Source organism: Salvelinus alpinus, chromosome 6, assembly GCF_045679555.1.
Source record: "Salvelinus alpinus chromosome 6, SLU_Salpinus.1, whole genome shotgun sequence".
NCBI lineage: Eukaryota > Metazoa > Chordata > Actinopteri > Salmoniformes > Salmonidae > Salvelinus > Salvelinus alpinus.
Genome location: NC_092091.1, coordinates 74,714,820 through 74,738,717, shown reverse-complemented (window position 1 = coordinate 74,738,717; position 23,898 = coordinate 74,714,820). Strand labels below are relative to the sequence as shown.

Genomic DNA, 23,898 nt, shown 5'->3' with positions numbered 1-23,898 from the left:
GTGCTCAATGGGATTGAGATCCAGGCTCTTCGCTGGCCATTGCAGAACACCGACATTCCTGTCTTGCAGGAAATCACACACAGAATGAGCAGTATGGCTGGTGGCATTGTTATGCTGGAGGGTCATGTCAGGATGAGCCTGCAGGAAGGGTAACACATGAGGGAGGAGGATGTCTTCCTGTAACGCACAGCGTTGAGATTGCCTGCAATGACAACAAGCTCAGTCCGATGATGCTGTGACACACCGCCCCAGACCATGACGGACCCTCCACCTCCAAATCAATCCTGCTCCAGAGTACAGGCCTCGGTGTAACGCTCATTCCTTCGACGACAAACGCGAATCCGACCATCACCCCTGGTGAGACAAAACTGCGACTCGTCAGTGAATAGCACTTTTTGCCAGTCCTGTCTGGTCCAGCGACGATGGGTTTGTGCCCATAGGAGACGATTTTGCCAGTGATGTCTGGTGAGGACCTGCCTTACAACAGGCCTACAAGCCCTCAGTCCAGCCTCTCCCAGCCTATTACGGACAGTCTGAGCACTGATGGAGGGATCGTGCGTTCCTGGTGTAACTCGGCACTTGTTGTTGCCATCCTGTACCTGTCCCGAAGGTGTGAGGTTCGGATGTACCGATCCGGTGGTGTTACACATAGTCTGCCACTGCGAGGACGATTAGCTGTCCGTCCTGTCTCCCTGTAGAGCTGTCTTAGGCATCTCACAGTACGGACATTGCAATTTACAGTTGAAGTCGGAAGTTTACATAAACGAGTTTTAATGACTCCAACCTAAGTGTATCAACCACTCCACACATTTCTTGTTAACAAACTATAGTTTTGGCAAGTCGGTTAGGACATCTACTTTGTGCATGACAAGTAATTTTCCCAACAATTGTTTACAGACAGATTATTTCACTTAATCACAATTCCAGTGGGTCAGAAGTTTACATACACTAAGTTGACCGTGCCTATAAACAGCTTGGAAAATTCCAGAAAATGATGTCATGGCTTTAGAAGCTTCTGATAAGCTAATTGACTTAATTTGAGTCAATTGGAGGTGTACCTGTGGATGTATTTCAAGGCCTACTTTCAAACTCTGTGCCTCTTTGCTTGACATCATGTGAAAATCAAAAGAAATCAGTCAAGACCTCAGAAAAAAATGTGTAGACCTCCACAAGTCTGGTTCATCCTTGGGAGCAATTTCCAAATGCCTGAAGGTACCACGTTCATCTGTACAAACAATAGTACGCAAGTATAAATACCATGGGACCACGCAGCCGTCATACCGCTCAGGAAGGAAACGCATTCTGTTTCATAGAGATGAACGTACTTTGGTGCGAAAAGTGCCAAAGTCAATCCCAGAACAACAGCAAAGGACCTTGTGAAGATGCTGGAGGAAACAGGTACAAAAGTATCTATATCCATAGTAAAATGAGTCCTATATCGACAAAACCTGAAAGGCTGCTCAGTAAGGAAGAAGCCACTGCTCCAAAACCGCGGGGGAAAAAAGCCAGACTACGGTTTGCAACTGCACTGTCTAATGAAATAAAAATAGAACGTTTTGGCCATAATGACTATCGTTATGTTTGGAGGAAAAAGGGGGAAGCTTGCAAGCTGAAGAACACCATCCCAACCGTGAAGCACGGGGGAGGCAGCATCATGTTGTGGGGGTGCTTTGCTGCAGGAGGGACTGGTGCACTTCACAAAATAATTTTTCATTCCTCATGATGCCATCTATGTGGATATATTGAAGCAACATCTCAAGACATCAGTCAACTTCCAAAGTTGGACAACTTCCAAAGTTGTGGCAAAATGGCTTAAGGACAAAGTCAAGGTATGGGAGTGACCATCACAAAGCCCTGACCTCAATCCTATAGACAATTTGTGGTTAGAACTGAAAAAGTGTGTGCGAGCAAGGAGGCCTACAAACCTGACTCAGTTACACCAGCTCTGTCAGGAGGAATGGGACAAAATTCACCCAACTTATTGTGGGAAGCTTGTGAAAGGCTACCTGAAACGTTTGACCAAAGTTAAACAATTTAAAGGCATTACTACCAAATGCATGTAAACTTCTGACCCACTGGGAATGTGATGAAAGAAATAAAAGCTGAAATAAATAATTCTCTACTATTATTCTGACTTTTCACATTCTTAAAATAAAGTAGTGATCCTAACTGACCTAGGATTAAATGTCAGGAATTGTGAAAAACTGAGTTTAAATGTATTTGGCTAAGGTGTTTATAAACTCCTGACCTCCAATGTATTGCCCTGGACATATCTGCAGTCCTCATGCCTTCTTGCAGCATGCAGATTATTTCAGTCAGTAGAAAGGCCTCTTCAGTGTCCTAAGGCTTCATAACTGACCTTAATTGTCTACCGTCTGTAAGCTGTTAGTGTCTTAATGAGCATGCACCTGCGGAACGGTCGTTAACTGTTTATGGTTAATTGAACACGCATGGGAAACAGTGTTTAAACCCTTAACAATATAGATCTGTGAAGTTATTTGGATTTTTACAAATTATCTTTGAAAGACAGGGTCCTGAAAAAGGGACGTTTCTTTTTTTGCTGAGTTTATTTAGCTGTTTGTCATTTTTTTTGTTATCACTGAAGAATGTTGTTGTATTGAGTTCCATTTTTTTCAGGAGTCTGTTACTCCTGATAAAATATGAGGTGCCTAAAATTAAGTAATACTTTATTTGTATTAACTCTCACAATGGACACATTTCAGCCATCAAACATATGTCAAGCAAATTTCCCTAAGGGACATGATGTAATTGTTTACTTAATCCATGTGATAATTCTGTACTGTCTTATTCTTAGGACCTCACAGAACCATGGTTCTCATAATTTAAAGAAAGCTTCATTAACCACTATGCACCACAGTCAATGCATTTCCTCATTTTGGATCTATGTAGAAACTTGATGCATCACGGACACTTTTGAGTCAACACAAACGTGTTTAGAGGGCAGGGAGTTCTAATGCAGAGACATTTTCTATGAAATCATGTGACTTACAGTAGGCTGCTACACACTCAGAGATGGCAGCATAAGAGGAAGGATAGCCGTAAAGGGGAAGTAGCATTGTTGCATGGTGAATGCTATGAGTATACGGTTATTATGAGTTAAAAAATAAAGTTGTGTCTAGAAGGCAGGTCGTTAGACACATTTTGAATTTAAATCATGTGACTTTTCCACTACAATGGCTGGCTTCTACAGGAGGAAGTGGGGAGATAAACAGCCATTTCCTCTTCTAGTCTCTGTGCTTTGAGACAGTCTTTCTCCATCCCCCAAAACGGTAGCAATTGTGGGCGTCTAATGGTGACCAGGAAGTTGTTCCCCTGCTCAGACGATGCATGTCTCAACCAAGGTTGTGTGCCACTTTATCGACTGTGCAGTAGCTGACCTCCGATGTCACCTAGTAAGACAATGACCCCAATAACAGCCTTTTTACTTTAGCATTTGGGAGTTACATGCAAACAAAAAATTATTTATACATTTTTACACTAATTTGTTTATAAGATTGATAGCTGTTCTTTCAGTTTACAGTTGATGCAGCTTGTTGGCCATTAGCCAATTGGCGTTTCTCAACAAGTTCAAAGCACATGAATGTATCCAACTGGTATTCACGACATCACAACTGGTAAATTACAGCCTTCCCACTTGGTTATGAATGCAGAATTAGGTCGCTTTTCCCTGCTCAGACGTTGCATGCATCAACTAATGGTTGCCTGCTACGTCATCAACTGTGCTGTCAGGCACCAGATTCCTATGACATATACAATTAGTGATTCACAAACTTGAATGCTTTTATACATAATTGTGTGACTGATTTCCACATGTAAAAAACATGACTTTTTATCCTTGTGTTAATGAATAAATCATTGTCTCCATGATTGTGTCTAATAATGTCCACAAGAACAACTCACCTCTAAATATTGTTTAATATTCTTTAATCTTGCAGGCAAAACAGCAAACACATCTACACAGAACAAATGTAAGGGGACTGTCATAGATACTAGGCACTCGAAAAAAGCAAATCTAAATGTTTGAAACAGGGGGACTTTTTGAAGAACTGATAGCATGATCGGGGTAAATTCCATTTCAATTCAGAATGTCAACCAAATTCCAATTTAGTAATTCTTATAATTGAAAGGCATTGATTAGAAATGGATTTCAGTGTACTTCCTGAATTGACTGGAATGGAAATGGAATTGACTGAGATAAGAAGAGAGTGAAAGTTAGCCTTGCCTTTCCTATCAGCCTGGAAAATTGGCCTGAAGACATTTTAACTGGAAATGTTCAGGGCAGCCAAGCTCTTCAGCCAAGACAGAGAACACACATTAACTAATTTCTCCTCTCACAATTTCTAGGACAGGATGTTCAGAAATGTCCTTTAGCATTACTACTAACAGCATGAATATAGGTTTTACTTGTTACCCTCAGTGATGACCATAAAGATATGCTTAGGTATTGCACATATGAGAGTCAATCAGTTCATATTTACCCGAATTTGGGTTTAGTCCTGTCTGTCAGGCTGAATCAGCTAGCAATACAGTTGAAGTCGGAAGTTTACATAAATTGAGTTTAAATGTATTTGGCTAAGGTGTTTCACAATTCCTGACATTTAATCCTAGTAAAAACTCCCTGTTTTAGGATCACCACATTATTTTAAGAATGTGAAATGTCAGAATAATAGCAGAGAGAATTATTTCTTTCAGATTTTATTTCTTTCATCACATTCCCAGTGGGTCAGAAGTTTATACACTCAATTAGTATTTAGTAGCATTGCCTTTAAATTGTTTAACTTGGGTCAAACGTTTCGGGTAGCCTTCCACAAGCTTCCCACAATAAGTTGGGTGAATTTTGGCCCATTCCTCGACAGAACTGGTGTAAATGAGTCAGGTTTGTAGGCCTACTTACTCGCACACGCTTATTCAGTACAGCCCACACATTTTCTATAGGATTGAGGTCAGGGCTTTGTGATGGCCACTCCAATACCTTGAATTTGTTGTCCTTAAGCCATTTTGCCACAACTTTGGAAGTATGCTTGGCGTCATTGTCCATATGGAAGACCCATTTGCGACCAAGCTTTAACTTCCTGACTGATGTCTTGAGATGTTGCTTCAATATATCCACATAATTTCCCAACCTCATGATGCCATCTATTTTGTGAAGTGCACCAGTCCCTTCTGTAGCAAAGCACCCCCACAACATGATGCTGCCACTCCCATGCTTCACGGTTGGGATGGTGTTCTTCGGCTTGCAAGGCTCCCCCTTTGTCCTCCAAACATAACGATGGTAATTTGTTTCATCAGACCAGAGTACATTTCTCCAAAAAGTACAATCTTTTTCCCCATGTAGTCGCAAAGCGTAGTCTGGATTTTTAATGGCGGGTTTGGAGCAGTGTCTACTTCCTTGCTGAGCGGCCTTTCAGGTTGTCGATATAGGACTCGTTTCACTGTGGATATAGATACTTTTGTACCTGTTTCCTCCAGCATCTTCACAAGGTCCTTTGCTGTTGTTCTGGGATTGACTTTGGCACTTTTCGCACCAAAGTACGTTCATCTGTAGGAGACAAAACGTGACTCCTTCCTGAGCGGTATGACTGCTGTGTGGTCCTATGGTGTTTTTACTTGCATACTATGGTTTGTACAGATAAAGTGGTACCTTCAGGCGTTTGGAAATTGCTCCCAAGGATGAACCAGACTTGTGGTCTACAATTTGTTTTCTGAGGTCTTGGCTGATTTCTTTTGATTTTCCCATGATGTCAATCAAAGAGGCACTGAGTTTGAAGGTAGGCCTTGAAATACATCCACAGGTACACCTCCAATTGACTCAAATTATGTCAATTAGCCTATCAGAAACATCTAAAGCCATGACATACTTTTCTGGAATTTTCCAAGCTGTTTAAAGGCACAGTCAACTTAGTGTATGTAAACTTCAGACCAACAGGAATTGTGATACAGTGAAATAATCTGTAAACAATTGTTGGAAAAATTACCTGTCATGCACAAAGTAGATGTCCTAACCGACTTGCCAAAACTATAGTTGGTTAACAAGAAATGTGTGGAGTGGTTGAAAAACAAGTTAGCCTCACTAGATTAGGGGGCAACATTTGGAATTTTGGATGAGCGAGCCCGAACTAAATAACCTGCTACTACTTTCCAAAACTGTTAAAATGATGTCTGTGAATATAACAGATCTCATATGGCAGGCGAAAACCTGAAAAAAATCCAACCAGGAAGTGGGAAATCTGAGGTTTGTAGTTTTTCAAGTGATGCCTATCCAATATCCAGTGTAAATGGGGTCAGTTTGCACTTCCCGACACTTCCACTAGACGTCAACAGTCTTTAGAAAGTTGTTTCAGGCTTCTATTGTGAAAGGGGAGAGAATAAGACCATTCACAGTAAGTGGCTCAGCTAAAAGCCCTGAGGTGTTTATCACGCGCGGCCGTGAGCACGAGCTCCGTTCCCTTTCCTTTCTAAACGGAATTGTCCGGTTGGAATATTATTGAAGATTTATGATTAAAACATCCTAAAGATTGATCATATACATCGTTTGACATGTTTCTCTGAACGTTAATGGAATTTTTTGACTTTTCGTCTGGACTTAGTGCCCGCACTTTGTGCATTTGGATTAGTGAACTTAACGCGAGAACAAAAAGGGAGGTATTTGGACATAATCGAACAAAACAAACATTTATTGTGGAACTGGGATTCCTGGGAGTGCATTCCGATGAAGAGGTAAGGGAATTTTTATAACACTATTTCAGACTTTTGTTGACTCCACAACATGGCGGGTATATGTATGGCTTGTTTTGGTGGCTGAGCGCTGTACTCAGATTATCGCATGGTGTGCTTTCACCGTAAAGCTTTTTTGAAATCTGACACAGCGGTTGTATTAAGGAGAAGTTAATCTTTAATACTATGCATAACACGTGTATCTTTCATCAACGTTTATGATGAGTATTTCTATAAATTGATGTGGCTCTCTGCAAAATCACAGGATGTTTTGGAGGTAAAACATTACTGAACATAACGCGCCAAAGTAAACTGAGATTTTTGGATATAAATATGAACTTAATCGAACAAAACATACATGTATTGTGTAACATGAAGTCCTATGCGTGCCATCTGATGAAGATCATCAAAGGTTAGTGATTCATTTTCTCTCTTTCTCATTTTTGTGACTCCACTCTTTGGCTGGAAAATGGCTAATGTTTTTTGTGACTAGGCGCTGACCTAACATAATCACATTGTATGCTTTCGCCGTAAAGCCTTTTTGAAAATCGGACACTGTGGTTGGATTAACAAGAAGTTTATCTTTAAAATGCTATATAATACTTGTATGTTTGAGGAATTTTACTTATGAGATTTGTTGTTTGAAATTGGCGCCCTGCAATGACTCCAGCCGAAGTGTATGTAAACTTCCGACATCAACTGTATATACACACACACACACACACTCCTCCTTTATAGGCACAAACAGCTACCATTCCTCATCAGGAGAAGGATGAATGACTAAGCACAAATAGTTCATATTAATTTCCTAATTATTTCATGGCACTAAAATAAAGGGCCACTGAAAATACCACTTGTAATATCCATCAGGTATTGTAATATGTATAGTCAACAATGGCTGATCATTTTCATGGACATTGTATTGATGTTGTAAAAATATTGCTTTCGTGGTTGGTGACATTTCTTGACCAAAAATGAACAAATATTAAAATTAACTTAATTATTTTTTTTACTGTTATATTTTTACACCAACACTATTCTTTACTATTACACTGCTCAGTGCCTTTCTGTGCAAACCCAACAAACACTAATGAAGAGTAAAAACAAAGGACATTGATGCTGTACTACAAAATGGAAGGTTTATCAAAAGATACAATGCAATGTATTCTATAAAAATATATTCATCATACAATTTACATTAACATGAGATTAATATTGCATTATGTAAGCAAGCATTATGCAAAAAGCAAGCAACAGAATCATTATTCATATCATTGTCTTTGTCTGGCTGATAATACAGGTGTTTGAACTGGAATAATGTGCAACATTAGTGCTCAAATTCTGGCTGCTGTTGTTCTTGCAGAGTCCATGTATAATCACTTACAGTAAAATGGCTGCCTAAGGCTAACATGGCTGCCCAAACCAAGGAGTGATAGTTATGAAGTCAAACGTTACGTTCATAATGACAACATGCCAAAAGGCTCTGCTCTTTTACAACATCATTGTGTGGTACAGCGTTCAGTAGATTTTCTAGCGAATTCAAAAACAATATTTTTCTTGTCAAAGTCTTTTTCTGCCTTTTCTCTGACTCTCTGTTTCTTCTTTTTGAGCAAGTCTTTGTCCTCTCTAATCCGTTTCACTTGTCCCTGCAGGTCATCTATCTCTTTCTGTTTTTCTTGTATATCAGAGTCTTTCAGATCCAGTGCCTTCATTGCTCGCTCTAATTGTGACTCCAGATCTTCCTTCTCTTTCAGCTCTTTTTCATACCCCCTTTTCAGTTCTTTCTCTCTCCTCTGGATGGCTCTCTCCACTTGTTGGTACATGTCGTTGGTGTAACAGCTCCCTTTATTCTCTTTCACCATGGCTGTTACTTTGTTCATCAGCTGCTTTACTTGCTCACGGTCATCTGTGTTCTCATTGTTGAAGACGTGGTATCGGTTTCCACATGTCTCAATGAGCTGCTTTAGTCTTGCACCAGCCTCTTGGATAAACTCCTCAATGCTTTTCTTTTTTAATTTATCTCCACAGGTGAACAGGACCATGGTGTGTCTCACTGCTGCCTCTCCAAAGATGTCCTTGATCCTCTTAACAGCGTTCTGCTCTTCTTCTGTAAAACGACCAATTTGGACAACAAGCAGGAAGACATGTGGTCCAGGAGAGGAGAGGGCGATGCACTCCACTAGTTGGGTCCTCACTGAAGACTCTGAGAGTAGAGTGTCAAACAGACCCGGGGTGTCGATGACTGTGATGCCCATCTCACTGCTCCTACCACATTGTTTGGTCACCGACTGGGCAGCACAATTTACTTCAAACTCTGTTCTTCCCAGTATGGTGTTTCCTGATGCACTCTTCCCTGCTCCTGTCTTCCCCACTATGACAATCCTCAGCTCAGAAACTAAAAACAACACAAAAGTATAACTTCAGTTCAAGCCCCAAATAAAAAAAAGTTAAAACTGTCACAGTGTGTCTGTCTAAAGGTACACACTATTGTTAATGTACTCTGCTCCACAACATATTGTACAATCATTGTATAGCAGTGTGTGTGTGTTAAGCTTACATTCCATAGGGAGGGACATGCTGTTTCTTTTTCTCTCTTGTTGTCCCCCTGAACTTGCTGTAATAGAATAACAATTATGTATTCAAATATCCCTAAATATATCATTTTAAAAAACACAGTTCCATTTCAGATAGGTTGACTGATTTCCTCAATGAATCCTATTAAACTTAGTCAGTGTACACTAATTGACCCTTTACAAATGTAAAGTGGTTGCAGTAGTCTACAGAGCAGCAGTGGAGTTCATGCATTATCATAGGTTAGTTATCTTGAAACATGTATAAACATCGTTTTTCCATGTGTGGATTCCCAAAGTAAGATATGAAGTAGATCACAAACATAAGTAGCACAGAGTTTGAAAGATACACTTTTCATAAATAAAATGGCGTATTTTCTGAATCAAGGTGTGGCCATGGGGATGAAGAGGTCCAATTTTAGGTAATTCACCCATTCTGGTATAAGGAATGCACAACACTCAGTCAGAATAGACAATACGCCTAACTTAATCAACAATCACATGAGTACTTACAGTCATGTTTTCCCCATTGTGAAGTCGCCATCGCAGTCAGTGTAGTTCATGAGAATGCAACGAATTCATGTTTTGTTAGGATCCTTGGCCTTGTGAAAAAGTAGAGTTCGCATCAACCCCACTCGCGCTGCGAGCAATGTAATATCATAGAACACAGTCGTTCTCCGGCAGAGTAGTGGGTGAAACCATTCACTTCACTAAAGGGTGTGATACGTTTCCTTTCATTATGTGTCGTAGAATTCATAAAACATCTTTACTGCCATTGTAGGACGGTTGGCAATACAAGAGGTCTTCAGACTGACCTTTTTTGCATTATTTTCCTTGAAAGAACAACTATTGGGTTTTGAGTGCTTCTCCCCTATTTGGAAAGTTGGTCTGCCTGCTCTTCAGTCTGAGAGAGATATTCTGAGAGCAGGTTTGTGTCTATTTCCTCTTTAGATAAAAACTGTTTAAAACTATAACACAATAGTCTTTTGAAAACCGGTTCATATATCCCAAAGTCATTATCGAATGTGACTATGTATATATTTTTTGTTGCCGTTAATGTATTTAAAGCCTATTTCGACAAGTTAATCAAGTGTTTGCTTACTTGCCATGATAAGTACACGCTAACTAGCACCGTCATTCAGTGCGCTTTAATGTCACACTAGCTGTTGCTAGCAAGTTATTGGTAATTCAATGCTTTTTCTTAATAACGTTACCTTAAAAGGTTTATATGAAAAGGGTTGTACCTGTGCTCTGTATTTATGGATTGATGTAACTTCACATTGAGGGCATGTATCGTTACTGTAGTTCCTATCTAAAAGATATATCATGTCCTACCTAACCTGTGAACTTGTGTATGTGACCGTCCTGTCAATGCCTGTCATCACTGTTTGATATATTTTACTGTAGCTAAAAAACAATTCAACCTGAAGTCTGGATGTCTGCCTTTTTTCTGGGTGGCTATATGAAGTTGCTTACAGTTGCAAATTGCCTTGTGTAGTTGTTAAGCAAACAGCTAATATGTAACAAGGGCTCAGTCCACTGAGTTTAGTGTTCTCATTGTACCAAAGGTTGATGAAGGTAATTGTATCTCCCTGGTGTTTCTTGTACCTAATAACTTTACATTTACATGTTTTAATTCTAAATGCTTGTCATTTCAGACAATTGTACATGACGTGTTATCATTGTAACCTATAAGTATGGACATTTTCAAGAGGACAAAGTCACCCAACATTACCAACAACTTCAAGGTAAGCCCAATAGCCACTTAGGCTAGCCACAAGCTACATTTCAATTATTTGTTCAGCTTAAAGGGGCAATCTGTAGTTGCTACATCCTTTTTGGAGTTATACATGATTGAAATGTACCCACTGATTCTTGAAGAATATAACTTGTAAATGCCTCATGAGCTTTGTTCAACTGTCAGACATCATCAGAACCCAAAATAGAAGCTTGTTTTACTCCAATATTTGTAAACAAAGGAAATTTAAACAAATAGCCTCAACATTGCCAAAACAATATAATTTTTTTATCATGAATGGATGGTCAATCCTTGCATCCATTGCTCTGTCTATGAATTTGAGAGCGGTCACATTTTTCCAGTCCCATCCCTCAGTTTTTTACAGAAACGGGCTGGGAGGACACTTTATTGTTTCAACTGCTGGTTGTCACTTTAAGGACAAGGTGTTTCAATTACAAGAAATGTTACACTTCAAAATAGAAGTTGTTTTGCTTATTTATTGTCTAAACATACACTACAGTTCAAATGTTTGAGGTCATTTAGAAATGTCCTTGTTTTTGAAAGTAAAACAATTTTTTTTGTCCATTTAAAATAACATCAAATTGATCAGAAATACAGTGTAGACATTGTTAATGTTGTAAATGACTATTGTAGCTGGAAACGGCAGATTTTTTACGGAATATCTACATAGGCGTGCAGAGGCCCATTATCAGCAACCATCACTCCTGTGTTCCAATGGCACGCTGTGTTAGCTAATCCAGGTTTATCATTTTTAAAGGCTAATTTATCATTAGAAAACCCTTTTGAAATTGTTAGCACAGCTGAAGATGGTTGTCCTGATTAAAGAAGCAATACAATTGTCCTTCTTTAGACTAATTGAGTATCTGGACCATCAGCATTCGTGGGTTTGACTACAGGCTGAAAAGGGCCAGAAACAAAGACTTTCTTCTGAAACTGGTCAGTCTGTTCTTATTCTGAGAAATGAAGGCTATTCCATGCGAGAAATTGCCAAGAAACTGAAGATCTCGTACAACTGAAGATCTCGTACAACATTGTGTACTACTCCCTTCACAGAACAGCGTAAACTGTCTCTAACCAGAATATAAAGAGTAGTGGGAGGCCCCGGTGCACAACTGAGCAAGAGGACAAGTACATTAGAGTATCTAGTTTGAGAAACAGATGCCTCACAAGTCCTCAACTGGCAACTTCATTAAATAGTACCCGCAAAATAACTGTCTCAACGTCAACAGTGGAGGTGCAACTCCGGGATGCTGGCCTTCTAGGCAGAGTTGCCAAGAATAAGCCATATTTCAGACTGGCCCCAAAAAATAAATTATTAAGATGGGCAAAAGAACACAGACACTGGACTGAGGAACTCTGCCAAGAAGGCTAGCATCCCGGAGTTGCCTCTTCACTGTTGACGTTAAGACTGGTGTTTTGAGGGTACTATTTAATTGTTAGGTTGTTATTTTCAGAGTAAATAGCAATGGACACTAGAGAAGCTTGACCAAGTTTAATTCTTCCCAAAGGGTCCATACAGCTGCATTCACACAAACGACATTTCACACAAGCACTGATATTTAACCCTTTCTCCTAGGCTGATTCTCCTCCACCACATCTGAACAGCCAATGCATCTCTGTTGCTAGACAGAACCTTAGTGAGATCTGTTCTTCCTCACTTCATCTGACCTGACCTCTACCCCAGTGCTCACTCCTCCCCAACTCAAGGCTGTCAGGATGATTGATACCAGACTTTGTCTCTTTTCCTCCCAGAGGATCCCACCCATAGGATCCCTGATGGCTAACCATAGCATATCCTGATATAATGTAAACGTTATACATTACCCTCTCTCCCTCAGTGACATTGTTAGGTTCTAAGGTCTCCACCCGTCTCCCCTACACATTCCAAAGCCATCTATTAACTTCTGATGTAAAAACCAGTCTCTTTCACTGTTAGATACTATCCTTCTGAGTGTAACAATGTTCCCAGTTTAACCCAGAATCTAACATAATGAAGTTGCCAGTTGAGGAATTGTGAGGCTTCTGTTTCTCAAACGAGACACTCTAAAGTACTTGTCCTTTTGCTCAGTTGTGCACCGGGGCCTCCCACTCCTCTTTCTATTCTGGTTAGAGCCAGTTTGTGCTGTTCTTTGAAGAGAGTAGTACACAGCATTGTACGAGATCTTCAGTTTCTTGGCAATTTCTCGCATGGAATTGCCTTCATTTCTCAGCACAAGAATAGACTGACGAGTTTCAGAAGAAAGGTCTTTGTTTCTGGCCATTTTGAGCCTGTAATCGAACCCACAAATGCTGATGCTCCAGAAACTCAACTAGTCTAAAGAAGGCCAGTTTTATTGCGTCTTTAATCAGGACAACAGTTTTCAGCTGTGCTAACATAATTGCAAAAGGGTTTTCTAATGATCAGTTAGCTAATCCACGTTTATCATTTTAAAAGGCTAACACAGCGTGCCATTGGGACACAGGAGTGATGGTTGCTGATAATGGGCCTCTGCACGCCTATGTAGATATTCCGTAAAAAATCTGCCGTTTCCAGCTACAACAGTCATTTACAACATTAACAATGTCTACACTGTATTTCTGATCATATTAGATTTTATTTTAATGGACAAAAATGTGCTTTTCTTTTAAAAAAACAAGGACATTTCTAAGTGACCCCAAACTTTTGAACTGTAGTGTAAATATTTTTTTTAAACAGCAAGAACAATATTTGGTTTAGCCTACTACTGGGAGTAAATCTACTGCATTTAAAACATTATTACGTTGGTAAGGAGCCTAGAGGTCAAACATTTAAAGCACGGCTCATGCATAAATTCAAAATACAAATGTAGTTGAATCCCAATTTTGCACCTGCTTACTTTGTTGCAGTGACTTTTTGTAACATGGTGTCCCTGGTGATGTGCAGAGAGAGATGATATGGCACAGGCTCCCTTATCTGGTAAGACAACTAGTCACAATTATCAGACATTGAGAACAAAATTCCAAAGTAATTTCTTTGTTCTCTCTTCTTCATCTTAACCATTAGTGTTAAATAAACCATCTGTCTTTTCTAGCAAAATATATATTTCTGTCAGTTTATTTTAGTAAATGTTTGAGGTGACTATGTATAATCTACATGCACTGTTTGTGTTTTAGATCCTACTTTTCTTATAGAGATTGTACTTGTGGGGAAAGTTGGATGTGGGAAGAGTGCTTCAGGAAACACCATCCTCAGCAGGGAGGAGTTTGAATCATCATGTAGTTTCTCAACTGTGACAAAGACTTGTGAGAGGGAGAGAGAAGTTGTTTGTGGGAGGGAGATAGCTCTTGTGGACACTCCTGGACTAGACTGTGCTGAGGTGTCCAGTTACAAACTGTTTCTATCCTTAAAGAAGGAAACATACAAAATCATCAATATCTTCCTGCTGGTGATCCAGCTGGGCAGGTTCACAGAGGAACAGAATGCAGCTGTACAAAAGATGGAGGACATATTTGGTGAGGAGGTGAGAGAGTTCACCATGATACTCTTCACACATGGAGACATGTTGAAACGTACATCGATAGAAGACTATATCCAAAATGCAGGTGAACCACTTGGGCAAGTTGTTCAGAGATATGGTCAGAGATACCATGTGTTCAACAATGAGTCTGGTCCTCCAAGCCAGGTGACAGAACTGTTTGAGAAGATCAACAGAATGCAGACTGTGGTACATAACAGATCATATTACTTTTGGTCACCCGGAGCAAAGAAAAGTGGTAAGTTAGTGCTCTGTCTGATTTAGATTTAGATTTAACTTGCTGGTCAATAACAACTTAGAATGGTGATCCTATTAATCAAATCGTCTGACTTGCCTGCACGGTTACATAAAAATATGAAATAAATACCTTTATGATATGAAAAATTAGGAAAATACAGGAAAATACACTCTAGTCCTACTGACAAATGATCAGTGTCCCATCAAAAACAGCTGGATGAAGTGTCAATAACGCTACAATAAAATAATGTCTCTTTGCTTTAAAACAGAGCTGGTATTGTACATCTCAATGAAGACGGGGCTGAGCTTTTGGATTGTCGAGAAAGAATTGCACCGGGGAATACTTCTCTTAACCGACGGTTTTACATATCTATCAGTAATGGAGGACATTATGGATTATGAAGTAAAACGAGTGGAGGAAATAAAAAGACTTGAGGAGGAGAGACAAGAATATAAGGAAATTGAAATAATGTTTAAGATGCTGAGGATCTATGGACCTCTGTGGAGAAACAGGCATGAGGAGGAGCGAGAAGGACTTGAGGAGGAGCGAGAAGGACTTGAGGAGGAGAGAGAAAGACTTGAGGAGGAGATAAAAAGACTTGAGGAGATGGAAATATTTGAGGAGCTGTGGAGCTGTAGATATGTGGTAAGAAACAGAAGTGAGGAGGAGAGAAAAAGATGGGTGGAGGACAGCGAAAGATGCGAGGAGAGGAGAAAAAGACGTGAGCAGAGAGAGAGATGTGAGGAGGAGAGAGAAAGATGGAAGGAGGAGAGAAAAAGACGTGAGGAGGAGAGAAAAAGACGTGAGGAGGAGAGAAAAAGACTTGAGCAGAGAGAAAGATGTGAGGAGGAGAGAAAAAGACGTGAGGAGGAGAGAAAAAGACGTGAGGAGAGAGAAAGACGTGAGGAGGAGAGAGAAAGACGTGAGGAGGCGAGAGAAAGACGTGAGGAGGCGAGAGAAAGACGTGAGGAGGAGAGAGAAAGATATGAGGAGATGGAAATATTTGAGTGTATGTTGAGCTATAGATATGTGTATAGAAGAAGAGATGAGGAGAGCGAAAGACGCGTGGAGGAGAGCGAAAGACGTGTGGAGGAGAGCAAAAGACGTGAAGAGGAGAGAGAAAGACGTGAGGAGGAGAGCGAAAGACGCGTGGAGGAGAGCGAAAGACGCGTGGAGGAGAGCGAAAGACGCGTGGAGGAGAGCGAAAGACGCGTGGAGGAGAGCGAAAGACGTGAGGGGAGAGAAAGACGTGAGGATGAGAGAGAAAGACGTGAGGAGGAGAGAGAAAGACGTGAAGAGGAGAGAGAAAGACGTGAGGAGGAGAGAGAAATATTTGAGGTTCGGTGGCGCTGTAGTCATAGGGAGCGAAAAAGTCGTGAGGAGGAGAGAGAAAGTCGTGAGGTGGAGAGAGAAAGTCGTGAGGAGGAGAGAAAAAGACGTGAGGAGGAGAGAAAAAGACGTGAGGAGGAGAGAAAAAGACGTGAGGAGGAGAGAAAAAGACGCGAGGAGGAGAGAAAAAGACGTGAGGAGGTGAGAGAAATACCTGAGGAGATGAGGAAAATAGTATTTGGGGAGCTGTGGATCTATAGACATGTGGAGAGAGAAAGATGTGTGGAGGAGAGAGAAAGACGTGAGGAATGGAGAGAAAGACGTGAGGAATGGAGAGAAAGACATGAGGAGAGGAGAGAAAGATGTGCGGAGAGGGTAAACTCCTTTGAGCTGTGGAGCTATATATTTATGAGTAGAGCAAGACGCGAGGAGGAGAGAAAAAGACATGAGGAGGAGAGAAAAAGACATGAGGAGGAGAGAAAAAGACGCGAGGAGGAGAGAAAAAGACGTGAGGAGATGATGGAAATAATATTTGGGGAGCTGTGGAGCTATAGACATGTGGAGAGAGAAAGATGGAAGGAGGAGAGAAAAAGACGCGAGGAGGAGAGAAAAAGACGCGAGGAGGAGAGAAAAAGACGCGAGGAGGAGAGAAAAAGACGCGAGGAGGAGAGAAAAAGACGCGAGGAGGAGAGAAAAAGACGTGAGGAGGAGAGAAAAAGACGTGAGGAGGAGGAGAGAAAAAGACGTGAGGAGGAGGAGAGAAAAAGATGTGAGGAGAGAGAAAGACGCGAGGAGGAAGAGAGAAAAAGACGTGAAGAGGAGAAAAAGGATGCCTGCACATGCATGTAGGATAATTGGGAGCTGGAGCAACAGTTTTAGGACTTGGAATGACAGTAGAAAGTGGAGCTGCAACTGCAACAGGAACTGCAAAAAGCAATGAACACAAATTGCAGTGGACAGAGTAAAAGGTATCAGCACTGTTGATTCTGCAGTTTCCAAAGGAAAATTCAGATGGTATTGACATTTTAATGGATGTTAAAACTGTTGACGGACCAACCACCCTTTGTGGAAGGGACATCATCACAATATTATTTGATGTATTGCTGGTTTGTTATGATAAAACTTGTTTCATATGTTGTATGTCTGTCCAGGTGGTGTACAAGTTGGCAGCAAACATTATGCAATGTTTGTCAGAAAAAGTTTTTTTCAGTATTGTTCACGGAGAAAAAAGGAAACTGTAAGGCAGATTGATTCTGCCCAAACACATGGTGTTGAAAAAAATACATTGAGTAGAGCTTTGATAAAATGAAGCACAAAAGATGACCAAATGAAGTATTTTTTCCTATGCGTTTTGTAATATGCCATGTTGTTTGAAGACTGTCAACACCCGTTCTTGGATTTCTTCACATTTTATTATGTTTATTTATGTTATGTTTATTTATTATGTTAAATTTATACACTGCTCAACAAAATAAAGGGAACACTTAAACAACACAATGTAACTCCAAGTCAATCACACTTCTGTGAAATCAAACTGTCCACTTAGGAAGCAACACTGATTGACAATAAATTTCACATGCTGTTGTGCAAATGGAATAGACAAAAGGTGGAAATTATAGGCAATTAGCAAGACACCCCCAATAAAGGACTGGTTCTGCAGGTGGTGACCACAGACCACTTCTCAGTTCCTATGCTTCCTGGCTGATGTTTTGGTCACTTTTGAATGCTGGCGGTGCTTTCACTCTAGTGGTAGCATGAGACGGAGTCTACAACCCAGACAAGTGGCTCAGGTAGTGCAGCTCATCCAGGATGGCACATCAATGCGAGCTGTGGCAAGAAGGTTTGCTGTGTCTGTCAGCGTAGTGTCCAGAGCATGGAGGCGCTACCAGGAGACAGGCCAGTACATCAGGAGACGTTTGAGCTTGGAGAATGTGCACTCTCCACTTGCCACTGTCACAGGGAGGCAACAAATGCATTGGGAAACAAGTAGGCCATTTGATGTCTGGATATGTACTCCAGTGCGTCCAGTGGTTTTGCCTCACTGTCCAGTCTCCTGCTCAAGACTTTGAGCTCATTACACAGCTATTTTGAGTCAATGTCCCTGGAATCCCCATACGTCAGGGCCTTCTCCGAATCAGAGAGATTTGGGGGGCTGCCTTAATCAACATCCACATCTTCAGCGCCCGGGGAACAGTGGGTTAACTACCTTTTTCAGAACAACAGATTTTTACCTTGTCAGCTTGGGGATTCGATCTAGCAACCTTTCAGTTACTGGCCCAACACACTAACCACTAGGCTACCATGGTATTATTTAAGTGCATGGCAGTACCATCATACTTCAAAGCGAAAATAATGGTACATTTCCATGATTAAGACTGTACCATGGTATGAATTAAAGCACCATAGTAGTAATGTGGTAAAATTGTTTAAGGGGAGGTAGTGTAACTATCAAAGCCACTTGAGGGCACTCGAAAAAAGCTAATTTAGAGTTTAAAAAACTACCTAGGTGGACTTATTGACGAATTTATAGAGTATAAGAGAATGAAAGTTGGCCTTGAATTTCCTTTCAATCTGGGAAAGGGCCAAAAGACATTTTAACAGGAACACTTCAGGGCAGCCAAGCTCTTCAGCCAAGCCAGAGAACACCAGACATGAACTCATATCTCCTCTCACAATTTACAGGATAGGATCCTTGGAAACATAATGTAGTCGTCACTACTTGCAGCATGAACAAAAAGATCGAACTGGGTATCGCACACAGCACAGAATTGTATATTTCCCTGAGTAAAGATGAAACAGCTCCCATTGTTGCCTAAGAAGCATGATGAATGGAGATTAACTGTTTAAGCACAAACCATTACCATTAATGTCATAGTTATTTCATTGCACTATAAAATAATACCTTGCTGTTTTTTGGTTTTCATTGCCAATCCTGAAATAAAAAACCTAAGATCTCTCTCTTTAACTGATTCCTTTCTGTGCTATCATCTAACTAGTACAGGACATAGGGAGATGGAGATATAAGGTATACAAAGGGAACATCGGACAATAGACTGTATTTAGCTGGATAGAACACTTGGAGAAAGACATCTATATGGTTATCTTACTGTGGAGACAAGTCATGAGAGATGAGAGATGGAAAGTATTGTGGTTACCATAAGGCACGTTGACAGGAAGACTGCAGATGTAAATGAGATGTTAGCTAAATCTGTTGCAACGTATCACTTCTCACTTTTGAGACATGTTTTGTCGTACATTGTCCCTGTTCCTATAAACTTAATACATCTAAATAAATATATTCTACCGTTATTGTAGCCTACATTAAGAATGACAATTGGGGGGATGATGAACAAATATGTAGCTGTTTTTGTATCGTTATTCTTTTTTAGAGATCACTGGAAAAGCAGTAACCGATAAAAAAATAAAACATACTTTGTTTTATTATTAACACTCACAATAGACACATTCCAGCCATCAAGCATTTGTCAAGTAAATTTCCCATAGGGACATAATGTAATTAATTACTTCATCCATGTGATAATTCTGTGTTGTGTTACTCTTAGGACCTCACAGAACCATGGTTCTCATAATGTAAAGAAATCTTCATTATCCCAAAAGTGTCTAGGGGGCAGGGAGTTCTAATGCAAAGACACATTTTCTATGAAATCATGTGACTTAGGCTGCTACACACTCAAAGAGATGGTAGCATAACAGGAAGGAAAGACCTAAAGGGGAAGTAACATTTCTGCAGAAGAGGTGGGGATGTGGTGTATAAACGGCCATTTCCTCTTCAAGTCTCTGTGCTTTCAATAGTAGTTTTTTCGCAACCCCCAACAGTAGAAATTGTGGGCCTCCCATGTAGACAGAGGCAGGAAGTGGAAATGTGAAATCATGTGACTTAAGCTGCATTTGGTGACATGTCATATTATTGAAATATAGTTTGTGTTCATACACATTATGGATAAAATCAACCAAACTACCAATAAACCACTGATAGCTGGAAACAGGCAACAAGATCCTTACCAACTTGATCAACATCATGAACATAATTGCCATGTTTCAGGCGACCCCCGCGAAACACAACCAGATTGATTGGATGATTGGTTGATTGGAGACAGCTTGTGTCAATTACAGAACATTTCCTAGGATTTCCTACCTGCAGCAACGCTGGTGGATATTGCTGGAAATACCAGTAAAAGCACTGTGCCAAACAACACGGCACTACCCATATGGCTCTGGTCAAAAGTAGTGCACTATATAGGGAATAGGGTGCCATTTCAGACACAACCAGTCAGTCAGCCAGCCTCAACAGGAACAATCAGCCTTTATAAAATACAGAGTGCAGCAATTGTCATCAATGGTTTAAGAAAGTAAGTCAAAATGGACATCATTGGACAAACTTTAGTCACACTTAAAAGTATCAAGCAGCACTGTAGCAGGCATAGTAAGATCCAATATGACCTGGTCAAGTAGGTGGAATGCTACACTATCTCTGGCTACACTATCTCTGGAACGCTACACTATCTCACTATCACTATCACCAGACTACCTCCAAAATGCTCAACTGTGTAAATACATGCAATGTCTATTTTATAGTATTGCAAGTCAGTGTTTGAACACAATATAACATACAAGGTCACCCTCTAGTGGACATTTGAGAAACTATCTCCGTTAAGATCTGGAAAGGCAGAACATCAGGATGTATGGTTAGAAATAATGTTGCAGTTGTTGGGCTTACAAAGAAATGGTACTGAAACTCAGTTCTGTTGAATTCTATCTCATACAAGAGTTAATGAAATTATACAGCAGATACAGAAAAAAAAAATGAAATTATGTTTTTGAATACAGGTGCAGTTGTGTAGAGGGGAAATTAAAACATTGATTCAGAAACATGGGTTAGATTGTTGGCAGACATTTTTATAGTACTGGAGATTAGTGTCATGGGAACACAATTAGGAAGTTATGTTGTGTAGGAGGAGATCAGGACATACGGTATTGAATTCCTCTGAAGTAGATAGGGAAACATGGTACTGGAATGTGTAATGGCTGTATAGTGTAGTAGAGGAAACGGTTGAACATGTTATGTTGTGAAATGTATGATGTAGAAAGGGAGAGGTTGTTTGACAGGGTCAGAGAGGTTGGATGGGAATGGGGAGTGGGTGGTATTTTGGGTGGGGGTGATGGCAGTAGTGAGTTTTGTATGGAATTGCTTTATTTTTTTTTAAATTCAGGGTTAGTTAAGAGAATATAGTGGTATTCACAGGTTGCACCTCCGTCCCCCGGTTGCATCATGCCATTGTCATGACTGTTCTCAAGTCGCCCTCTACCAGCGGCGCCATAGTGGTGCCCTAAAGGGGTGATAAACCCAGCCATTCTGGACGGAGGCTGATTACTGTGTGTAGAAAGAGTGTAGAAAGTGAGTGAACAAACCAGTGACACACTGCAATTATCAAATAAAATGGTCAGCAGCTGCCATTACCAGATCTCAAGTGATAAATTAATAGCCAGCATCTTATTTTCCATTCTGTTTCTCACTTTAAACTCCCAATACTCTACCACTGTCCAACACCTCCACACACACACACACACAACAACAACATGCTTTCTATACATAATTATGTATGACTTACACATGTATGAATAACTTTTTAACCATGTGGCTTGTGACCATTTGACTTGTAAATATTTACACAAGATTGTGTTTACTGATTTCCACAAGACTAACTCACCTATCTAAATATATTGTAATCAGGCAATACAGCTCAAAGGCACAATAATACAAAAATATGTCCCATTGGTTTTACTTTGAACAATAAAGAAGCTTTTTACTTCCATTGTCCTCCAAGAGCTGCTGAATCTCCTCTCTACTTCAGTTTGCTCCTTAAATCATTAACCTTGGTTTGAGAGCCAGGTAGCAGCAGTGATCCCTTCCCTTCACACACATGGTCTCTTCACAGAACAAATGCAAGGGGACTATCAATATCATGGCCACTAGAGGGAAGTCGACAACAACTAATCTACTAATCTGAAAAGTTGATTTCTGCTTGTCAGGCTAAAAAGCTACATGCTACTGTAATATTAATTTACAGTTGCAGTCACAGTCACAGCTCCCATTGCTGCCTCAGAAGCATGAAGAATGGAGATTTAGTATTTAACCATTACTATTAATTTCATAGTTATTTCATGGCACTATAAAATAAAGGTCCACTGAAAATACCTTTCTGTTTTTTTTATTTCATTGCCAATCTGAAAGAAAAAAGCTATGATCTATCTCTTTAACTGATTCCTTTCTGTGCTAGATTTGGGTATGTAATTTTAGGCGAAAATTGGGCTATCCCTATATTTTAGCAAGTACTTTTGATACTTAAGTGTCTTTAAAACCAAATACTTTTAGACTTTTACTCAAGTAGTATTTTACTGTGTGACTTTCACTTGAGTCATTTTCTATTAAGGTATCTTTACTTTGACTCAAGTGTGACAATTTAGTACCTTTTCCACCTCTGGTCAAAAGTAGTGCATTATATAGGGAATAGGATGCCAATTTGTCAGTCGGTCCCAGAGCTTACGATTTGTTTTTCTCCCTCTGCTGGCCTGGAGGACCCAGACAGACCAGGCCACCATGGCTCACATGGCTGTGTCTCAATACCCTTAAATGGCTTCCATTCCTCATAACCTTTACTTCTAGGAGAAGCTATACAGGACCTGACCAGGGAAAACTCCAGGCCTTAGATATAGACCTGGAGGTTTTCCTAGTCAGGTCACATGGTCAGGAAAAGGTCTCGGCCATATTTATACAATATTAACTGATATGAGGGAACTTAAAAATGTTATATGGCTATAGCTATTAACATTCATAACCAGTTCTAACCAGTTAATCTATTTAGTGATCTGTAGAAAAGGAGGAGGAAAGATAAATAAGACTATTGGGATGTAGCCGGTCTCCCTCAACTGTACTGGCCAGAGAGTCTCTTTATTACTTCACTGTTTAAACAGCATGATTTACAGAGTCTGGACAACTGTGTGCATCCATCTAAAGAATTCCACTGTTCTGTCCCATATTGATGATGTCATAATGACAATGGTGTGAACACCGACCCATATATCCATGGAACGACCAAGTCATGGAGTGTAATGCACTGAATGAAGACGTTTTTAATTTTTTGTTGTTGATTAAAACATATTTTATTTATAATGACAATGCATGAATGTTACCCTGAAATCACGTATGTAGCTAATTACCAGCTTTAATAAACTGTCATGATGATTATTTGTGTTATTTTAAGAAAATGTCCTCATTGAATACAAAGGAAAACATTGAATTGTATCTGGCATTTGTCTTAAATTGTCATTCCATAATGTTTACTATTGACATAAATGGAAACAATCACAGACACAGCAGAGCCAGGTTAAATGTCATAAAGCTTTATGTAAGCTATAGAATATACATCTATAGAAGTCAATGGGTCCACAGTTACAGACTATAACATTAGAATGGCAACAGAGTACGCTGTATGTAGATGCATTCAATGCAATGCAATACAATTGTAATTACAATTACATTCAATGTGACTAAGCTTGGGACTCTCAAACAGCATTGTTTCAGATTTCCATTGTATACTGCAAGCACCTTTTACTGCTTCCACCACTGTTGTCGCCACTGTATCCACCACATCACCAAATCTATTTCAAAAATCTATAAAGCCATTAGCTCCTTCAGCTTTCTCTCTAGCCTCCCTTTCATGTTTTTCTGTCACCTCCTTTATTTCTTTATCT

At 40.0% G+C, this 23,898-nt stretch overlaps 2 protein-coding genes and 1 long non-coding RNA gene across 4 annotated transcripts in view; 1 reads left to right on the top strand and 2 right to left on the bottom strand.

The window, feature by feature from the left end:
- Window positions 1-19,480, bottom strand: part of LOC139579371 (uncharacterized) — a 331,703-nt gene extending 312,223 nt beyond the window's left edge. The window contains exon 1 of the long non-coding RNA XR_011675738.1: window positions 19,072-19,480. This is a non-coding gene — a long non-coding RNA (uncharacterized lncRNA). The remainder of the gene's footprint in view (window positions 1-19,071) is intronic.
- LOC139579340 (GTPase IMAP family member 4-like) lies at window positions 7,856-10,028 on the bottom strand. Of its 2 annotated transcripts, XM_071407911.1 has the most exons (3): window positions 9,819-10,028; window positions 9,293-9,349; window positions 7,856-9,130 (listed from the first exon to the last, which is right to left on the bottom strand). In XM_071407911.1, the coding sequence occupies exons 1-3, from the start codon at window positions 9,847-9,849 to the stop codon at window positions 8,235-8,237; spliced, it is 984 nt and encodes a 327-aa protein (XP_071264012.1). In that variant the 5' UTR covers window positions 9,850-10,028; the 3' UTR covers window positions 7,856-8,234. The 2 variants fall into 2 exon arrangements, with proteins under 2 accessions (XP_071264012.1, XP_071264013.1); XM_071407912.1 differs by lacking the exon at window positions 9,293-9,349 and having other exon boundaries at window positions 9,819-9,970.
- On the top strand, window positions 10,212-17,448 carry LOC139579329 (trichohyalin-like). Its single transcript, XM_071407892.1, has 5 exons — window positions 10,212-10,233; window positions 10,964-11,053; window positions 13,930-13,999; window positions 14,197-14,796; window positions 15,065-17,448. Exons 3-5 carry the CDS (start codon window positions 13,978-13,980, stop codon window positions 16,972-16,974), a joined length of 2,532 nt encoding a protein of 843 aa, XP_071263993.1. The 5' UTR covers window positions 10,212-10,233; window positions 10,964-11,053; window positions 13,930-13,977; the 3' UTR covers window positions 16,975-17,448.
- Window positions 19,481-23,898: the final 4,418 nt, after the last annotated feature.